The sequence below is a fragment of the Callithrix jacchus genome, chromosome 8, assembly GCF_049354715.1.
Source record: "Callithrix jacchus isolate 240 chromosome 8, calJac240_pri, whole genome shotgun sequence".
NCBI lineage: Eukaryota > Metazoa > Chordata > Mammalia > Primates > Cebidae > Callithrix > Callithrix jacchus.
In genome coordinates, this window is record NC_133509.1 from 135,607,105 (window position 1) to 135,620,828 (window position 13,724).

Below are 13,724 nucleotides of genomic sequence, written 5' to 3' on the forward strand. Positions count from 1 at the left end.
AATTAACTTCTGGGAATTTCTGATGAATGAAGAATTCCTGCATTTTTGGTCTGCACGGACAAGCTGAGTGATGAAAAGGCTCCTTTTTCCTCCGGTCCCCTATTTCTTCCCTCCTGGGTGGGAGTGAGTCTACCTACAAGCTCTGGGGGTAGGGCGGGGAGTCGTCAGCAAGCACTCCAGGCCCCTGGGAGCCCCCCACGCACAGCATGACTCAGTGGCATCCTTTAAGAGGATCACGTGATTGATGATGTGAACAATTAGACTGTGGACTTACATCCCTGTTGATTCTGATGGCAAGGAAGGAAACCAGAAATCTGGTTTTGAATTGTATCATCAATGACGAGAAATTGGTTTTGTCTGGGGGAGAGGCGTGACCCCACAGAAGCCAACACTGAATATAGACCCGAACCAATGCGTCCCCTCTGCACCCCAGCCTGCTGGTTCTTTTCCTTCTCGGAAGCTTGCTGTGTGCAGGCCTGTGTCGGGGCCTCGGGGGTATGGGCTGGCTCTGCTCCCCCCACCCCCAGCCCCCTGCGGCCCTGGAGAACCCTGGAGTCTGCCTGGGACTGTCACATGCCTCTTCAGGCCCTGAACACAAGGCCAGGCTCAGAGCATGCCCCTCTGCAGCCAGACCCCCAGCTCGGCTGAGCGTGAGGACACTTCACACTGAAGAGCCTTCTCTCTGATTGAACTTGAGACCAAACCTTCCTGTTCTGGAAAATGTTCCAGGGTGCACCTCTCAATTCCCTCCATCCTCTGCCCCCGGGCCCCCTTGGCCAAAGAAAAGAGAATTTCTGCCTCCAAACAAACTTTAGGTTTGGAAAAGTCCTCCGAAAGGTGGCAGCTTTGGTGCCACGTCTCTTTGGTGTGTGCATGAAGCCCTCACAGCCCCCTAGGTCCCACCCAAAGAGGGGAGGGCAGGCTCCTGGTGGAGGCTGTGGGGGCCTCCCTGCTCTCCTCCAGGCTCTGTGCATTTTTACCACTCTGCTGGGCTGGGCAAAGAGTTTGGCACTGGAATTCTGAGTAGACCCGGGTTTGAATCCCAGCTCTGCTACTCGTTAACCCTGCCCCTCTCTTGGGGTCCCCTAGCCTCAGTGTGCTCATCTCTGAAATGGACCTTGCAGTCCCCACCTAGCCCAGGCTATGAGGAGACTCTGATGAGACAGAACTAAATTAGAGTCTAAATCCAATGGAGAAGTGCGGGAGAGGCAGAAAGGGTGGCTTTTCGGTCAGGGAGGCTCCTGCCTAGCTGTCTCTGGGATGTTCCGGTTCTGGGACTCTGACTAGGCCCACCCGAGTCTCTGGGCACTGGTCCCTGCCTTGGCTAGTCCCTTTAGAAGGAAGAGCAGGCATATCCGGGGAAGCCCATTGTCCTCTCTTGGAGGGAGGAAGGAGAGCGTTGGGTGTGAGGACAGTGGACAAAGGCACCTATTGTCTGTAGGATGCCCAGTAGGATTGGATCAGTGGGGGCTCAGAGCCCCCGCAAAAGCTAGTCTACGCAGAAGCAAAGCCTCAAGGCATGGAGACCCCACCAAGGCTATGGGGTGATGTGCAGAGCAGAACGCAAAGGTGGGGTGAAGCCCCGTCTCCTGCCACCCCTCCCCCTACTGCTGGTGCCCAGGACTAGGGAGTCTCCGAGGCCCCTCTAGCTCCACCTTGCTGAGCTGCTCTGATCAGTAATTCTGCCTTTAATCAGGGGTGAAGTGGTGTGGGGCTGGCTGAAGGAGGAGTTAACGTTTTGAAAAGGAGGAGGGGGAGCAGACAAGGGGAGCAGAGGAGTGGCGAGGAAAAAGGCTGGAGACAACACTTCTTTCCTTCCCTCCGAAGAAAACATTCCCTCATCACCAGCTCCTCTGCTGTCCCTGCAAAGCCCAGCGAGACTGCCCCCAATAGTTCCCCTTGCTTTTGGCTCTTGCCTGGGGGGCGTGGGGCCACAGGCAGAGCCCTTTGGCTTGGCCACAGGGAGGGAGTCCAGCTCCTGCATCTCAATCTGGACCCAGAGTTGGCAGGTCCAGTGCCTGCAACCTGTGTAGACTGCCTGCCATGCAGTGCTGTGAGGACCTGCGGGCTGCCAGCCTCATCTCTGTGATCCTGAGGGCCCTGTTCTCGGAGTACGGCTCTCGGCTCTCGGCTCTCCGCTCTCGAGAGGAGAGGAGAAAGGAGGAGGGGAGGGATACGCAGATAGAGAAGGGGGCGTCCAGTTCCTCCAGGCTGCTGCTCTGCAGCCCCCAGGGTCTGCTTGCAAACAGCAGACTGTACAGCTCCTCCCCAAGGGACTACATTGGCATTTTCGCGCCTTCTGTGCAGACTTAGTCTGTGACAGTCACCAACCTCCCCTCCCTACTGCTCCTAAGCTACCCTTTCTCAGCAGCAGCGTCTGCTTGCCGAAAAGAAAGCTCCAGCCTCCTGAATTTACAAACGCTTTACTGAGACTAGAGCAAGCTAACAGAAGCCTCGTGGCTTGTAGGTCCTGTGAGAAAGGAAAGCCCCCTCCCCTGCCTGGAGCGGCCCTGCAGGGGGCTCTGGAGGAGGGCCCGAGTCAAGAGGAGCCGCTGCTGCCTGCCAGGGAGATCCTCCAGCTGCCTGGGCATAGGCTCTGGGCTGCAGCTGTTGGAAGCATGGCTGGGATGGGCTGTGGCCAGGTCCTGTGTCGGCACAGAGCTTTCCTGCTCACAAAACCCAACTTCCCTTTGGAGACAGGTGGGGCATCCCTGTTTATGGGCTAAGAAACAGGGTTCAGAGAGGGAAGTGATTGGCCTGGGCCTTTGGTGGGCACAAAAGGAGATAAAATTAGGGAGCAGGTGCCCCCCCCCCCAGCCAAGGCAGTGCCCTTTCAGCATAAGCCTGTGACATTTGGACACTGACTCCCCCGGTTGAGAATGCCCTCCCCCGGCCTCCCTCTCTTTCCTAAACTGGGGAAGCCTGTGGGATGCGGGAAGAACCTGGATGGGGAAGGGAGGAGTCTAGATGTGGGGGCAGGAGGCACTCGAAGTCCACTGGGACCCCCCTAAGTGCTCCCTGCAGTCCAGGGACTCTCTTCTCTGTGGGACTTTGGCAGGAACCTGGGAGGCCCCTGCCCCAGGGCTGCCCAGCCCTGAGATCCTACGCCCCTCCTTGGCTCCTGGCTGAGAACTGAGCTCTTCCAGGTCTGCCTGCTGTTGGGATAATTTTGAAGGCTGAAGTCAGGGGCCTTGGAGGGAGAGAAGAGAGCAAGCCTGGTCAGGAAGACCTTGGTGATCACCACGCAGTGGACATTGGCACTTCAAGGCTTGGGCCCGTCAGCCACTCTCATTCTAGGTCAGGGGCCTTGGGCAAAGGACCTTCCATCACTGGAGGAGGAGTTAGCATTTAGAAAACTCCGGGCTGGAGTTGGTTTCTTGACTTGATGAAAGAGTCTATGAAAGAGAGTAGGGTCACAGGAATGCAAGGGCATGTTGCAGGCACACAGTGAGCACCCCAACTACTCTCTCCAGCCTGTCCCCAAAGCCATTCCCAGCAGCTGCTGCCCATCTGGGCGTTCTGCAGACAGCATTAGGGAAGGGACAACTTCCGACAGGGACAGGGAGTTTCCCACCTGCCTCTTCAAGGCAGCCCAGAGCAGCTCTGGTCTCTGCCCATCCCCGTGCCCATCCCGAGTGCCTTACTGGAGCACTGCCTTAGGGCTGGTGGGCCTGCCTTCATGCATCTATGGCTAGGATGGGAAATGTGTGCTCAGACCTGCCAGGGCCAGGTTAGAGGGCCAGGAGGCCAGGGCAAGATCACACCCCGCTGGAGCCCTGAGAGGAAGGGGAGGCCATGAACTGGGTGAGCACCCACTCCCTGCATCTAGGATATGTATGCAAATTAATATATGCAAACTAAGTATCCTAAACGACCCACCCAAAGAGTGGGACTCCTGGGACTCTACCCCAGGAGGTTAAACACCTTTAATCCCCTCCTACCCCTCCTTCCCTATCTTCCTGAGCCTCCCCCATCCAGACGAATGTGGGGTGCAGAGCTCTCCTCTCCAGCAGGGCTCTAAGCCTAGGCTGGGGGCAGTGGGGAGGAGGGGCGCCTGAGGAGCACCCCCTCTCCCTGGGAGCTCTGCAGAGGAAAAGGGTCTCTGGCAATCAGCATCCTCTACCTCCATCTCTCTGGAGGGTTACCCCTCAGAGCAGGTCTCCGCATGAGTCTGGAATAGGCGCTGAGTGCCTGGAGTGCTATTCTGTGAATGTGAGAGCACACTGGTGAGGCTGCCCACGCATGCCACTGTGGACAAAGACGGATGCTATGGTGTGTGTGTTGGCGACCGCGTATGTGTTTTTGTCAGTGTGTGATCGCGAGTCAGCTGGGTATGTGTGCTTGTGGGTATCAGGTGCGTGGCTGTGCGTACATGTGTGCGTAAGAGTCAGTGCGTTTGTGTTTCAGCGCCGCTAAGGCCCTGACTGCGATGCTGTGTGTGGGGGTGGATGTGACTGAATGCGTGCACCGGTGTCCGTCTGTTTACAAGTGTGCTTGTGTGTTTGGGTGTGCAGGTGGCTCTGCGTGCGCGTCTGTGTGCAGGGGGCCGGCACATGCGGGAGGATGCCTATGGTTGCGTAGCCGCGGGTCCGCTTGCCCCTCTGCACTCGTGACTAAGTATGTGCCGCCCCGGACGGTGTCTACACTGAATCTGGGCTACAGTGTGTTTGAGTTGCCGTGTGCGTTTGCGTTGCGGGGTGTGGGTTGCCACAGGGGCAACTGCATTCTTCTGCGTCTCCATGGCGAGGGGTACTGGGGGCGTCAGGCTTTTCCTGGGTGTTTTTCTGTGTGCGTGTGTGGTTATGTGCTTAGTTCACGTCTTCATAGTGCGCCTTTGTATTTTCCTGGGCATCTAACCATTGCACATGTCTCCGGGACGTCGGCAATAAGTGTTTTGGTGTTCCTGCGTCCTGACTTGTGTTCTCCGAGCGGGTCTGCGGCCCAGGTTCGATCCCTGCGACTTGTCCTAGGCAGGCCTGTGTGTGCGCGGCCGCGTGCTGTCCTGTTTTGGGGAACGTGTGCCAAACGCGCGCGGGGTACCTGTGCCCGTCTAGCCAAGAGTGCACCCGTGTGCGCGAGCGGGCTTCCGGGACGCCGCAGTGGTGGGGGGCGGCTCTGCGAGGGGAGGGGGTCACCCGGACTGGCCGGCGCCGGCCCCGTGCGCGCGGAGGCGGGGGCGGGGGGCGGGGGCCGCGGCGGGGGGGGGAGGAGGTACGAAAAGGGCGGCGCGCGCGGCGGCGGCGGCAGCTCCCCGGCAGCGGCGGTGGAGAGCGCAGCGCGCAGCCCGGTGCAGCCCTGGCTTTCCCCTCGCTGCGCGCCCGCGCCCCCTTCCGCGTCCGCAACCAGAAGCCCAGCGCGGCGCCAGGAGCCGGACCTGCACCCGCACCGTTCCCGGGACCGCGACCCCGACCGCCCCGCGATGACCGCGACCGAAGCCCTCCTGCGCGTCCTCTTGCTCCTGCTGGCTTTCGGCCACAGCACCCATGGTGAGCCCCCCCGGCGGCCCGGCTCGCGCCCCCTCTGGGGAAGCCTGCGATGCCCCGCCGACCGCCCGGTGCCCCGCACGCCCCGTCCCATGCGCCCCAACTCCGCCCATCCTGCTAGCCCTAAGCCCCGCGCTGTGCCTGTCTCGTCCTCCCTGCCACCCCCGCATGCCAAGCCCGACCTGGGGGGTCCCAGGCGGCAGGGGAAGTGTGAGACCCCCAGCCCCTTCCCGCCTGGCAGAAGTGGTGCCGGAGGGGTGTCGGTGCGCTGAGCAAGGAGGTATGGAAAAACGAGGTGCTGCTGTGGTGTCTTCTGTGAAAACGCTCTGGGGTGCAACTTTGGGGTGTCCCTGCGTGCGTGTTCGGGAACACGTCTCTGGGGGGACTGGGGGGTGACTTTGCCTTCTTAGCCCCCAGTTCCCAAGAGAAGTCCAGTCTGAGCCCTTCCTGCGTGGCGCGTTTCTCTAGGTGAGGGGCTGCGACACTTCTGTCTGCAGCGGCCATCTGTCTCTGACAGCGAGAGTTGCCCCCTTCCCGCAGCGCCCCCCCACTCATTGCACCAGTGGTTGTGTGTAGGGGGCTGTCTGGAAAGCTGGGGAGCCGGTTGAGTAAATGCACACAGTAGGTGCCTATTAAAGTGTTAGAATCTCTAAGCAGTGTGTTGCAACCTCAGCCGGCTAAGCAAATCCCTGTGGCGTCATCGTTTTCTTACTGCGAAGACTGTAGGGGAAAGGGGGAAGATTTGACCTGGGTGCCTGGCTTAATAGGGATGAACCTTAAAAAGAATCCATATGTCTTACTGGGGAGCCCACCCGGTGAACCTGTCTGGGCTTTCTCAGAGCTGAACACCTCAAAATCTGCTCCCCTTTTCGGCGCAGGTTGCAAAAGTGACGGTCAGACGGCATGGCCAGGGGTCAGTGTGTTTCCCTCCACTGTACCGGTCGTCCTCACTGTTAGGAGGACTTGAGGTTTCGTATGTGCTTTTGGGGGTGAGGAGAGAAAGGTGTTTCTCTGCTCCTGAGAACTAGGGAGTGTACTGTGGCCATCTCGTAGCTGGGAACGTGGCAGAGATGTTTTCCTGAGTGCATTGAGCCCCATCATGCTTGGATAGGCAGTGCCTACTGTGTGCCAGGATGGTAGGACCCAAGAGGACTGTTGTCGCCCTCGAGGGCAGCGGCAGGCTGTGTGGGAGAAGATAGGCTTTGCCTTGGTCTGGGGCCTGGAGGGTGAATTGTATAACCTTTCTTGCACCTCAGGGGCTGAATGTGTCCCGGCCTGCCACCCCCAAAACGGACTCTGCGAGGATGACAATGTTTGCAGGTAATAGAGTGGCTCCTCAGAGGCAGCGTGTGGGGGCCATGCAGAAGCCTGGGGAGTCGTGGAGTCAGGCAGAAAAAACAGGGGGCTTGGCCACTGCGCTGCAGCAAACAGCTCCCTGGCCCCTGCAGAAAACTGGTGGGGCGGGTGGGGAGGTGAAGGCAGGGAGTGGGGGCAGCTGCAGCTTCCCAGAGGTGGGGTGGCAGGTGAGACCACTGCAGGCCACTGCAGCAAAACGCAGCACTCCCCTGGAACCTCGGGGTCCCTCTGAGCTGGCCCCTTGGTATGGCGTGTTTTCTCTTTAACTTTTCCCATTCAGGGGGCTGGTGTTTACTTTCCAGGACCACCGGCTGGTACTGTGCAAAGACCCGCAAGGGCTCTTGGTTCCACAGAAAGTAGCCTGAGCTCCCTCTCTAACCCTGCTCCCCCTCATGTGTCCCCATCTTTCTCCCTTACCCTTGGCAGGTGCCAGCCTGGCTGGCAGGGTCCCCTGTGTGACCAATGCATGACCTCTCCTGGCTGCCTTCATGGACTCTGTGAGGAACCCTGGCAGTGCGTTTGCATCGACGGCTGGGACGGGAAACTCTGCGATATAGGTTGGCGCTTGCCTTTGTCCCTCCCAGCCCTACATCCTCACCTGCCTGCCCTGGCCCCAGCCACCTCCTTCCAGCCTCCTGTTGCTGGCTGCCCTCACTTCCTCATTCCTGCACACCTCATGCCCTGTATTCTAATGATCTGTTTATAAATTTCCTGTGGGTATCGAATGCCTCCTCAGAGATAGGGACTTTATTTTGCTCTCCTCTGCACCATCAGCACCCAGCACCCAGAGGAAACACGGGGTAGGGGCCAGGGAGCTTCCTGTTGAATAAAGAGTCACAAAATACACACTCAGCTGGGCCAGTAGGACCACAGACCCCAGGTCACCTGTCCATGTCGTGGAAGCCCAGAGATAGACAGGGCTCAGGGGATCTCGGAGCTAAGGCTCCCTAGAAAAGTACACGCAGGACTGTAAAAGGGCTGAAAACAAACAAATGGGGGGACAGGGGGAGCCAGCAGCGCTCAGTGGTTGGGGGGCAGGTGCTGCGTCATGGCCAGGAGAACAGGGCTGGGGGACCTGGACTGAGCGGGTCAGTTGTAGGAGTTGGCTGGGGTTGGGAAAGGCTGAGAAAGGGTTAAAGTGAAGATTGGTGTTATCTGTTGATTTCATTAATTTATGCAATCTTTGCCTCCATTACCCCAAGCAATTGAGAGTAGGCTGTCACTGCATTTTCAGGCTGCGAAATGTTCGTCTAAGCCCATTTTCATTTGGCAAACCTGCCCTAAAGTCCGGGCAAACTCAAGTCCTCAAAAGAAAAAAAAAACTCCCAGCTGCATAGCAGCCTATCCTCAGGGCCTCTCTCCCATGGTCGCCAGCATTAGAGATGGTACAGGTAGGGAAACTGAGGATCAGGGAAGCACAAGTGTCTGCTAAGGGATAGGAAAGAAGTTGGGCCAAAAGCCAGCTACAACCCTTTCCCCTAGCCCCAGAGAGAGAGTTAATTTTTATCGATGACTGCATCTAACAGCCTTCCTTAAGGAACACCTAAGAGCATGTTGTGATGGCCTCTTCCCTTACAACCGGGATGGCCAGGGCAGCCGAGCTTCTGAAGCTAAGCTCCCTCCCACCCCAATCTGGTCCGTAATTCTAGCCCCTCCCAATATGGTGCACGGCTTCCCTGCAGCTGACTCATGATCTGGCTGGCGTCTCAGCTGCCCCTCACAGAAGCAGCAGCAGCCTGGAGTCGTTTGGGGATCCAGGGGAGCCGAGCAAAGCGACCATTTGGGATCAGGGTTAGGCTTGTAGCCTGGAGCCCATATTCTTTGGTATCGAAATGCAGGACACCCTTGCTGAAATATTTCAGACGAATGCCTCCCTTCCTGCGGGCCCTTGGTGTGTCCCCTCCCACCAGGTTGACAAAGGCAGCCAGCTTGCTTAGGGCGAGACAGTCGGGGTCCCAGCAAGGACGCAGCTCTCCCTGTCCCTTTTTGCCCACCTCAGGCTGTCGAGGCCACGGCTGTCCTGGCAGAGACCCCCAAGCAGTCTGCTCCTCGCAGTGCCTTAATTCACCCCTGTCTTGGGTTTGGAGGCTCAGGGGGGCTGCCCCAGATTGGCATAGCAGGGAGAGCTACAGGGATGAGCTAGGGGTGGTCGCCAGCTTTTTAGTTTAAATTTAAGATACCGAGTGACAGGAGAGCCAGGAGCAGAGAATTAGGAGCCTGACGCGGAGGTGCCTCGTGCTAATGCCTTGCCGGTGCCGTCCCGTACAGATAAATCCTCTTTATGTGTCCTTGCAGAAAGCCCGGCTTCCATGGAGCACCACAGGGTAGTCCATCAACACGGCGTTCAGGCTTTTCCTCCTTGATTGATTGCACTCTCCCCTCCACGAGGGTGCAGGTCTCTTTGAGAGAGGGAAACAAAAGTACGCACATGTGTGGCCTTAGCGCTGGGAACCCCCTACCATCAGCCTGCCTTAACTTGCTGTGTCTCTTGCTGGCCCTGGCTTTCTGTTTGGCAGGTACAGCAGCTCAAATGATAGAAAATCAAAGCTGAAGAGTCCCTCAAGATTGGCTGGGGAAAGACCCTCTTTTTATAAATAAGGAAACTGAGGCACATGATATGGGGAGGTGCTGAGCTCTGCTGCCACGTGGCAGCAGGCTGGATACAGGGCAGGACAGGGTCCCTCTTGGCCCCACTGGGGAGCTGGGGTTTCCACCGTCAGAGAGCCCCTGATGCAGGCTCTCGTGTTCCGCTCATCCCTGGCTTGCTGAACCTGAATTATGGAGTGTGCATGATGGAAGCTGTTAAAAGACAGTGGAAATATACCAGTGCTCATGGAAACCTGCGCTCATAGGAGAGCACTCAGTAGTTACAATTTTCTTGCCTTTAAAAGATGCAGCCTTTTTACCAGGGACCCCTTGAGTTCAGAGCCTGAGTGCAGAAAGAGAGTCCACAGGGAGGTGGACGCAGTGCTGGGGCTAAATCAGGCTTCTCGATTTCTGACCGAGGGAAGTCGTTACCTCTGCGTCCCCCGCCACTGCCCCTCTTTGATGGACAAGTATGAAGAGCTGGTGGTTTTCTGAGAGTTGGGCTGTATTTGTGGCCAGGACCTGTTCCCCCACAGGAGAAGCTGGACAAGCAGCCTTGTCTGGTAGACAGGCCTTAGGAAATCTCAGCTAAGCACAGGGTTGCAGGGAGGGGCACGAAGTCTACAGTGAACATCATGGACACGTTGATGGACATGGGGCGACCTGGTGCCAGGCAAAGGGTACAGCTGTCCATATCCGTGGCTTGAATATCAGTGGCCACGACTTTCTGATCTGTGACCTTAGGCAAGGAAACACCTTCAGCTTCCTGAGCCTCAGTTTACTCACTTCATGGGATTTTTTTTGAGGGTGGTCCCTCACTCTCTTACTCCAGACCCTACTTGGTGGCCATAGAGCCATTTTGAAGCCCACCGGGGTCCGTGCCACGCTTGTGTATGGAGAGGAAGCTGAGTTCTCGCACTCTTTGTCGCCCCGCAGATGTTCGGGCCTGCTCCTCCGCCCCCTGTGCCAACAACGGGACCTGCGTGAACCTGGACAACGGCCTCTACCAGTGCTCCTGTGCCCCTGGGTACTCGGGAAAGGACTGCCAGAAAAAGGACGGGCCCTGTGTGATCAATGGGTAAATATCCTTCCCGACTGTGTGATCTAACGAATCCTGCTTTTCACGCACCTGCTAGAGACTCTTTCAGCCTAACCCTGTTGGACCTGTCGCCTGACAGATGCAGTGAGCTCCTCCCGGATGCGGGTATTTGGGGAGGATGTGTCATTTCCATAATTTTTTCAAATGATCCTGAAGGCGATTTCTTATTCCCCTGATGTTCCCGAGTCCTGATGTGTGTGAATGACAGTCGATTGCAATGGTGAACTGACTCTCAGAGCTGCGTAATTTTCTAAAGGCAACATAATGAGAGATCAGAGTTCAGCGGGACTGAGGCTGTTTGTGAAACCCACTTGCTGTATCTCGGGGGTGGTTTTGGGGAACTGGTGGGCTCTGCAATTGGATTTTTCTGGTATATCTGTGGAAGGAGCTGCCGCGTTGAGAGGTGAGGAGATTGGGCTTCTTGAAGTGCGAGAGGGGGTGGGCCAGCTGCCAGCTATCCTCAGTGGGAAGGGCCTTCGGGACTCCTGCGCAGTGGACGTAACAGACGGAGTGGCCACTGTCCTCACTTGCAATCCCTGAGCAAGGCTTCCCGGCAGCTCAGCTACTGTCCATCTTTTATCTCTTTGGTGACCCTGAGCTGTCCCCGCTGCCCGTTGGATGGGGCTTAGCCTGAAGCCAAGGGAGGTCTTGACGGAGGCAGAGTCTGACATAAGAATCCAAACTTGAACCCAGTCCTGGGCCTATAGTTGGGGGGTAGGGGTGTCCCTTTCCCCTGAAGAAACTGAAGCTAACATGCAGATAAGGCGGTCTTGCCCTGACTTTGCAGGCCGATGCAGACCCAGCAGTGTGTAGGAGCTGTAAGCAGACATTCATGGGGCTCCAAGATCAGTCCAGACGGGGTCAAACTGGGGGCCGGTTTGCTAAGCACTGTCTGCTTATTAGCAAGGAGGAAAGCAGACTGAGACCTTTAAAATACTTTGCTTTTCTTGCTAACAGACTTAAACCAGTGTGTCAAAAGAGAGCCTAAGGTCCTTGAGGTTCCTTCAGCCCCCAGCTCCCGTGCAGCTGGCACCCTGAAGCGGCAGCGCTGGGTTCTTGTGTTTATAGCCCCTTCTTCCCCGGAGTTTTGGCATTTATCAGATGACAAAGGGCTTGCCCGTTTAAAAGCACTTACATTAAATGCTCCTTGTGCTCTGCTGTGAGCAAACAGCTTTGGTTTGCAAGCTGCACTTGGGTGAATGGACCACTATTAAACAGGCTGGCAGAGACACCGGCTCGTGCCAGCGTAGACAGACTCGTATTGCTTTCTCTTTGAGAGGCTCCAGGCGTGTCCTGCACAATAGCCTGCGGATCCACTCTGCTAATAATAATCATGATGACAATACTGAGGGTTGGCAGCCACAGTGGACGCAGGCAGAAAGGACGACAGCAGGTCCCAAGATAGAGTGAGGGGCACCCCTTGCTTGGTCCTTCTGCCCCAGCAGCCCAGGGATGGAGCTAAGAGAAGCAGGGTGTCACTGACTTTGCCTCTCCCAGCCTCAGTTTCCCAGCTGGCCAGTGACTAACCCACAGTCAGTCCTCTGGTGGGAGAAGTGCAGTAAGAGTTGGGAGAGGTCGTGGGCATCCTGGCATGGAAGGTCGGGGGTGTTCCAGGTTAGCAGCAAGATGGGGGTGAGGTGGGCACCCACCCATCCCCCACGTGTGCCTCCCTGGCTGGCATCCTCTCCCTCCCTCCCTCCCTCATGCGCCTCATCTGCTTTGAGCACCTGCCCCTTTGTCGGGCCGGGAACCTTCCGTCCCAGCACTCCCCGAAGCGCTGCCCTAGCGCAGCCCCCGAGGCCCTTGATGTGTGCCTCTTGTGTTCCAGCTCCCCCTGCCAGCACGGAGGCACCTGTGTGGACGATGAGGGCCGGGCCTCCCACGCCTCCTGCCTGTGCCCCCCTGGCTTCTCAGGCAATTTCTGTGAGATCGTGGCCAACAGCTGCACCCCCAACCCCTGCGAGAACGAGGGCGTCTGCACTGACATCGGGGGCGACTTCCGCTGCCGCTGCCCGGCCGGCTTCATCGACAAGACCTGCAGCCGCCCGGTGACCAACTGCGCCAGCGGCCCCTGCCAGAACGGGGCCACCTGCCTGCAGCACACCCAGGTGAGCTACGAGTGTCTGTGCAAGCCCGAGTTCACAGGCCCCACCTGTGTCAAGAAGCGCGCCCTGAGCCCTCAGCAGGTCACCCGTCTGCCCAGCGGCTACGGGCTGGCCTACCGCATGACCCCAGGGGTGCACGAGCTGCCCGTGCAGCAGCCTGAACACCGAGTCCTCAAGGTGTCCATGAAAGAGCTCAACAAGAGTACCCCTCTCCTCACCGAGGGCCAGGCCATCTGCTTCACCATCCTGGGCGTGCTCACCAGCCTGGTGGTGCTGGGCACCGTGGGCATCATCTTCCTCAACAAGTGTGAGACCTGGGTGTCCAATCTGCGCTACAACCACATGCTGCGGAAGAAGAAGAACCTGCTGCTGCAGTGCAGCAGCGGGGAGGACCTGGCGGTCAACATCATCTTCCCCGAGAAGATCGGCATGGCCACCTTCCGCAAGGAGGCTGGCGACGAGGAGATCTAAGCAGCGTCCCCACAGCCCCCCCTAGATTCCCGGGGTCCCGCAGAGCTCACTAGACGCGGTCTGTCCTATCTTTGTGGTGGAGTTCGCTAGCTCTCGTGTGGAATCTGGTGAACGCTACGCTTACATATATTGTCTTTGTGTTGCTGTGTGACAAGCGCAATGCTAAAAAAATCCCCTTTCTCTCTCTTAATGCATGATAAATAATAATAAGAATTTCATCTTTAAACAATTAAGAGAAATAAGTATGTTATTCTAAACTCTAAATGAAATATCAAAAAAGACCAAAAAAAAACAAGGCAACAGTACCAGGGCCCCGTGCCGACGCCCCTCCCTCGGGGGTCTCGGTCGCAGGGTCCTCGTGAAACCGTTACGAGTGCTGTGCATGACCACTCACTGTGCAAAGGGCTACGATCACTTTCGTTCGTTAATTCTCACACGCCACATCCGACTCGCACTCACTCCAGCGCAACATCGCTGCCCTTAGATCTTCCCGGTTGATTTGAGCTTAGCGGAGTGCAGCGGCTGTGTGTCAGGCAGAGAGAGCCCCGGGTTGGCCGCTGGGGGGCCGGGCCCCTGTCCCAGCCCTGCCACTAACTCGCTGTGTGATCCTTGGCGAGTCCTTAT

The 13,724-nt window shown here is 57.5% G+C and overlaps 1 protein-coding gene across 1 annotated transcript; it reads left to right on the forward strand.

Moving 5' to 3' along the window:
* Positions 1 to 5,242: 5,242 nt before the first annotated feature.
* On the forward strand, positions 5,243 to 13,329 carry DLK1 (delta like non-canonical Notch ligand 1). Its single transcript, XM_009006556.5, has 5 exons — positions 5,243 to 5,486; positions 6,740 to 6,803; positions 7,266 to 7,396; positions 10,362 to 10,503; positions 12,353 to 13,329. Exons 1-5 carry the CDS (start codon positions 5,420 to 5,422, stop codon positions 13,098 to 13,100), a joined length of 1,152 nt encoding a protein of 383 aa, XP_009004804.2. The 5' UTR covers positions 5,243 to 5,419; the 3' UTR covers positions 13,101 to 13,329.
* Positions 13,330 to 13,724: the final 395 nt, after the last annotated feature.

Excerpts from the sequence above, each read along its gene's own strand:
- DLK1 (XM_009006556.5), top strand. The coding sequence starts at position 5,420 with ATGACCGCGACCGAAGCCCTCCTGCGCGTCCTCTTGCTCCTGCTGGCT. Across the intron at positions 7,397-10,361 it reads CGGGAAACTCTGCGATATAG|ATGTTCGGGCCTGCTCCTCC; the intron begins GTTGGCGCTTGC and ends GTCGCCCCGCAG. Across the intron at positions 10,504-12,352 it reads GGGCCCTGTGTGATCAATGG|CTCCCCCTGCCAGCACGGAG; the intron begins GTAAATATCCTT and ends CTTGTGTTCCAG.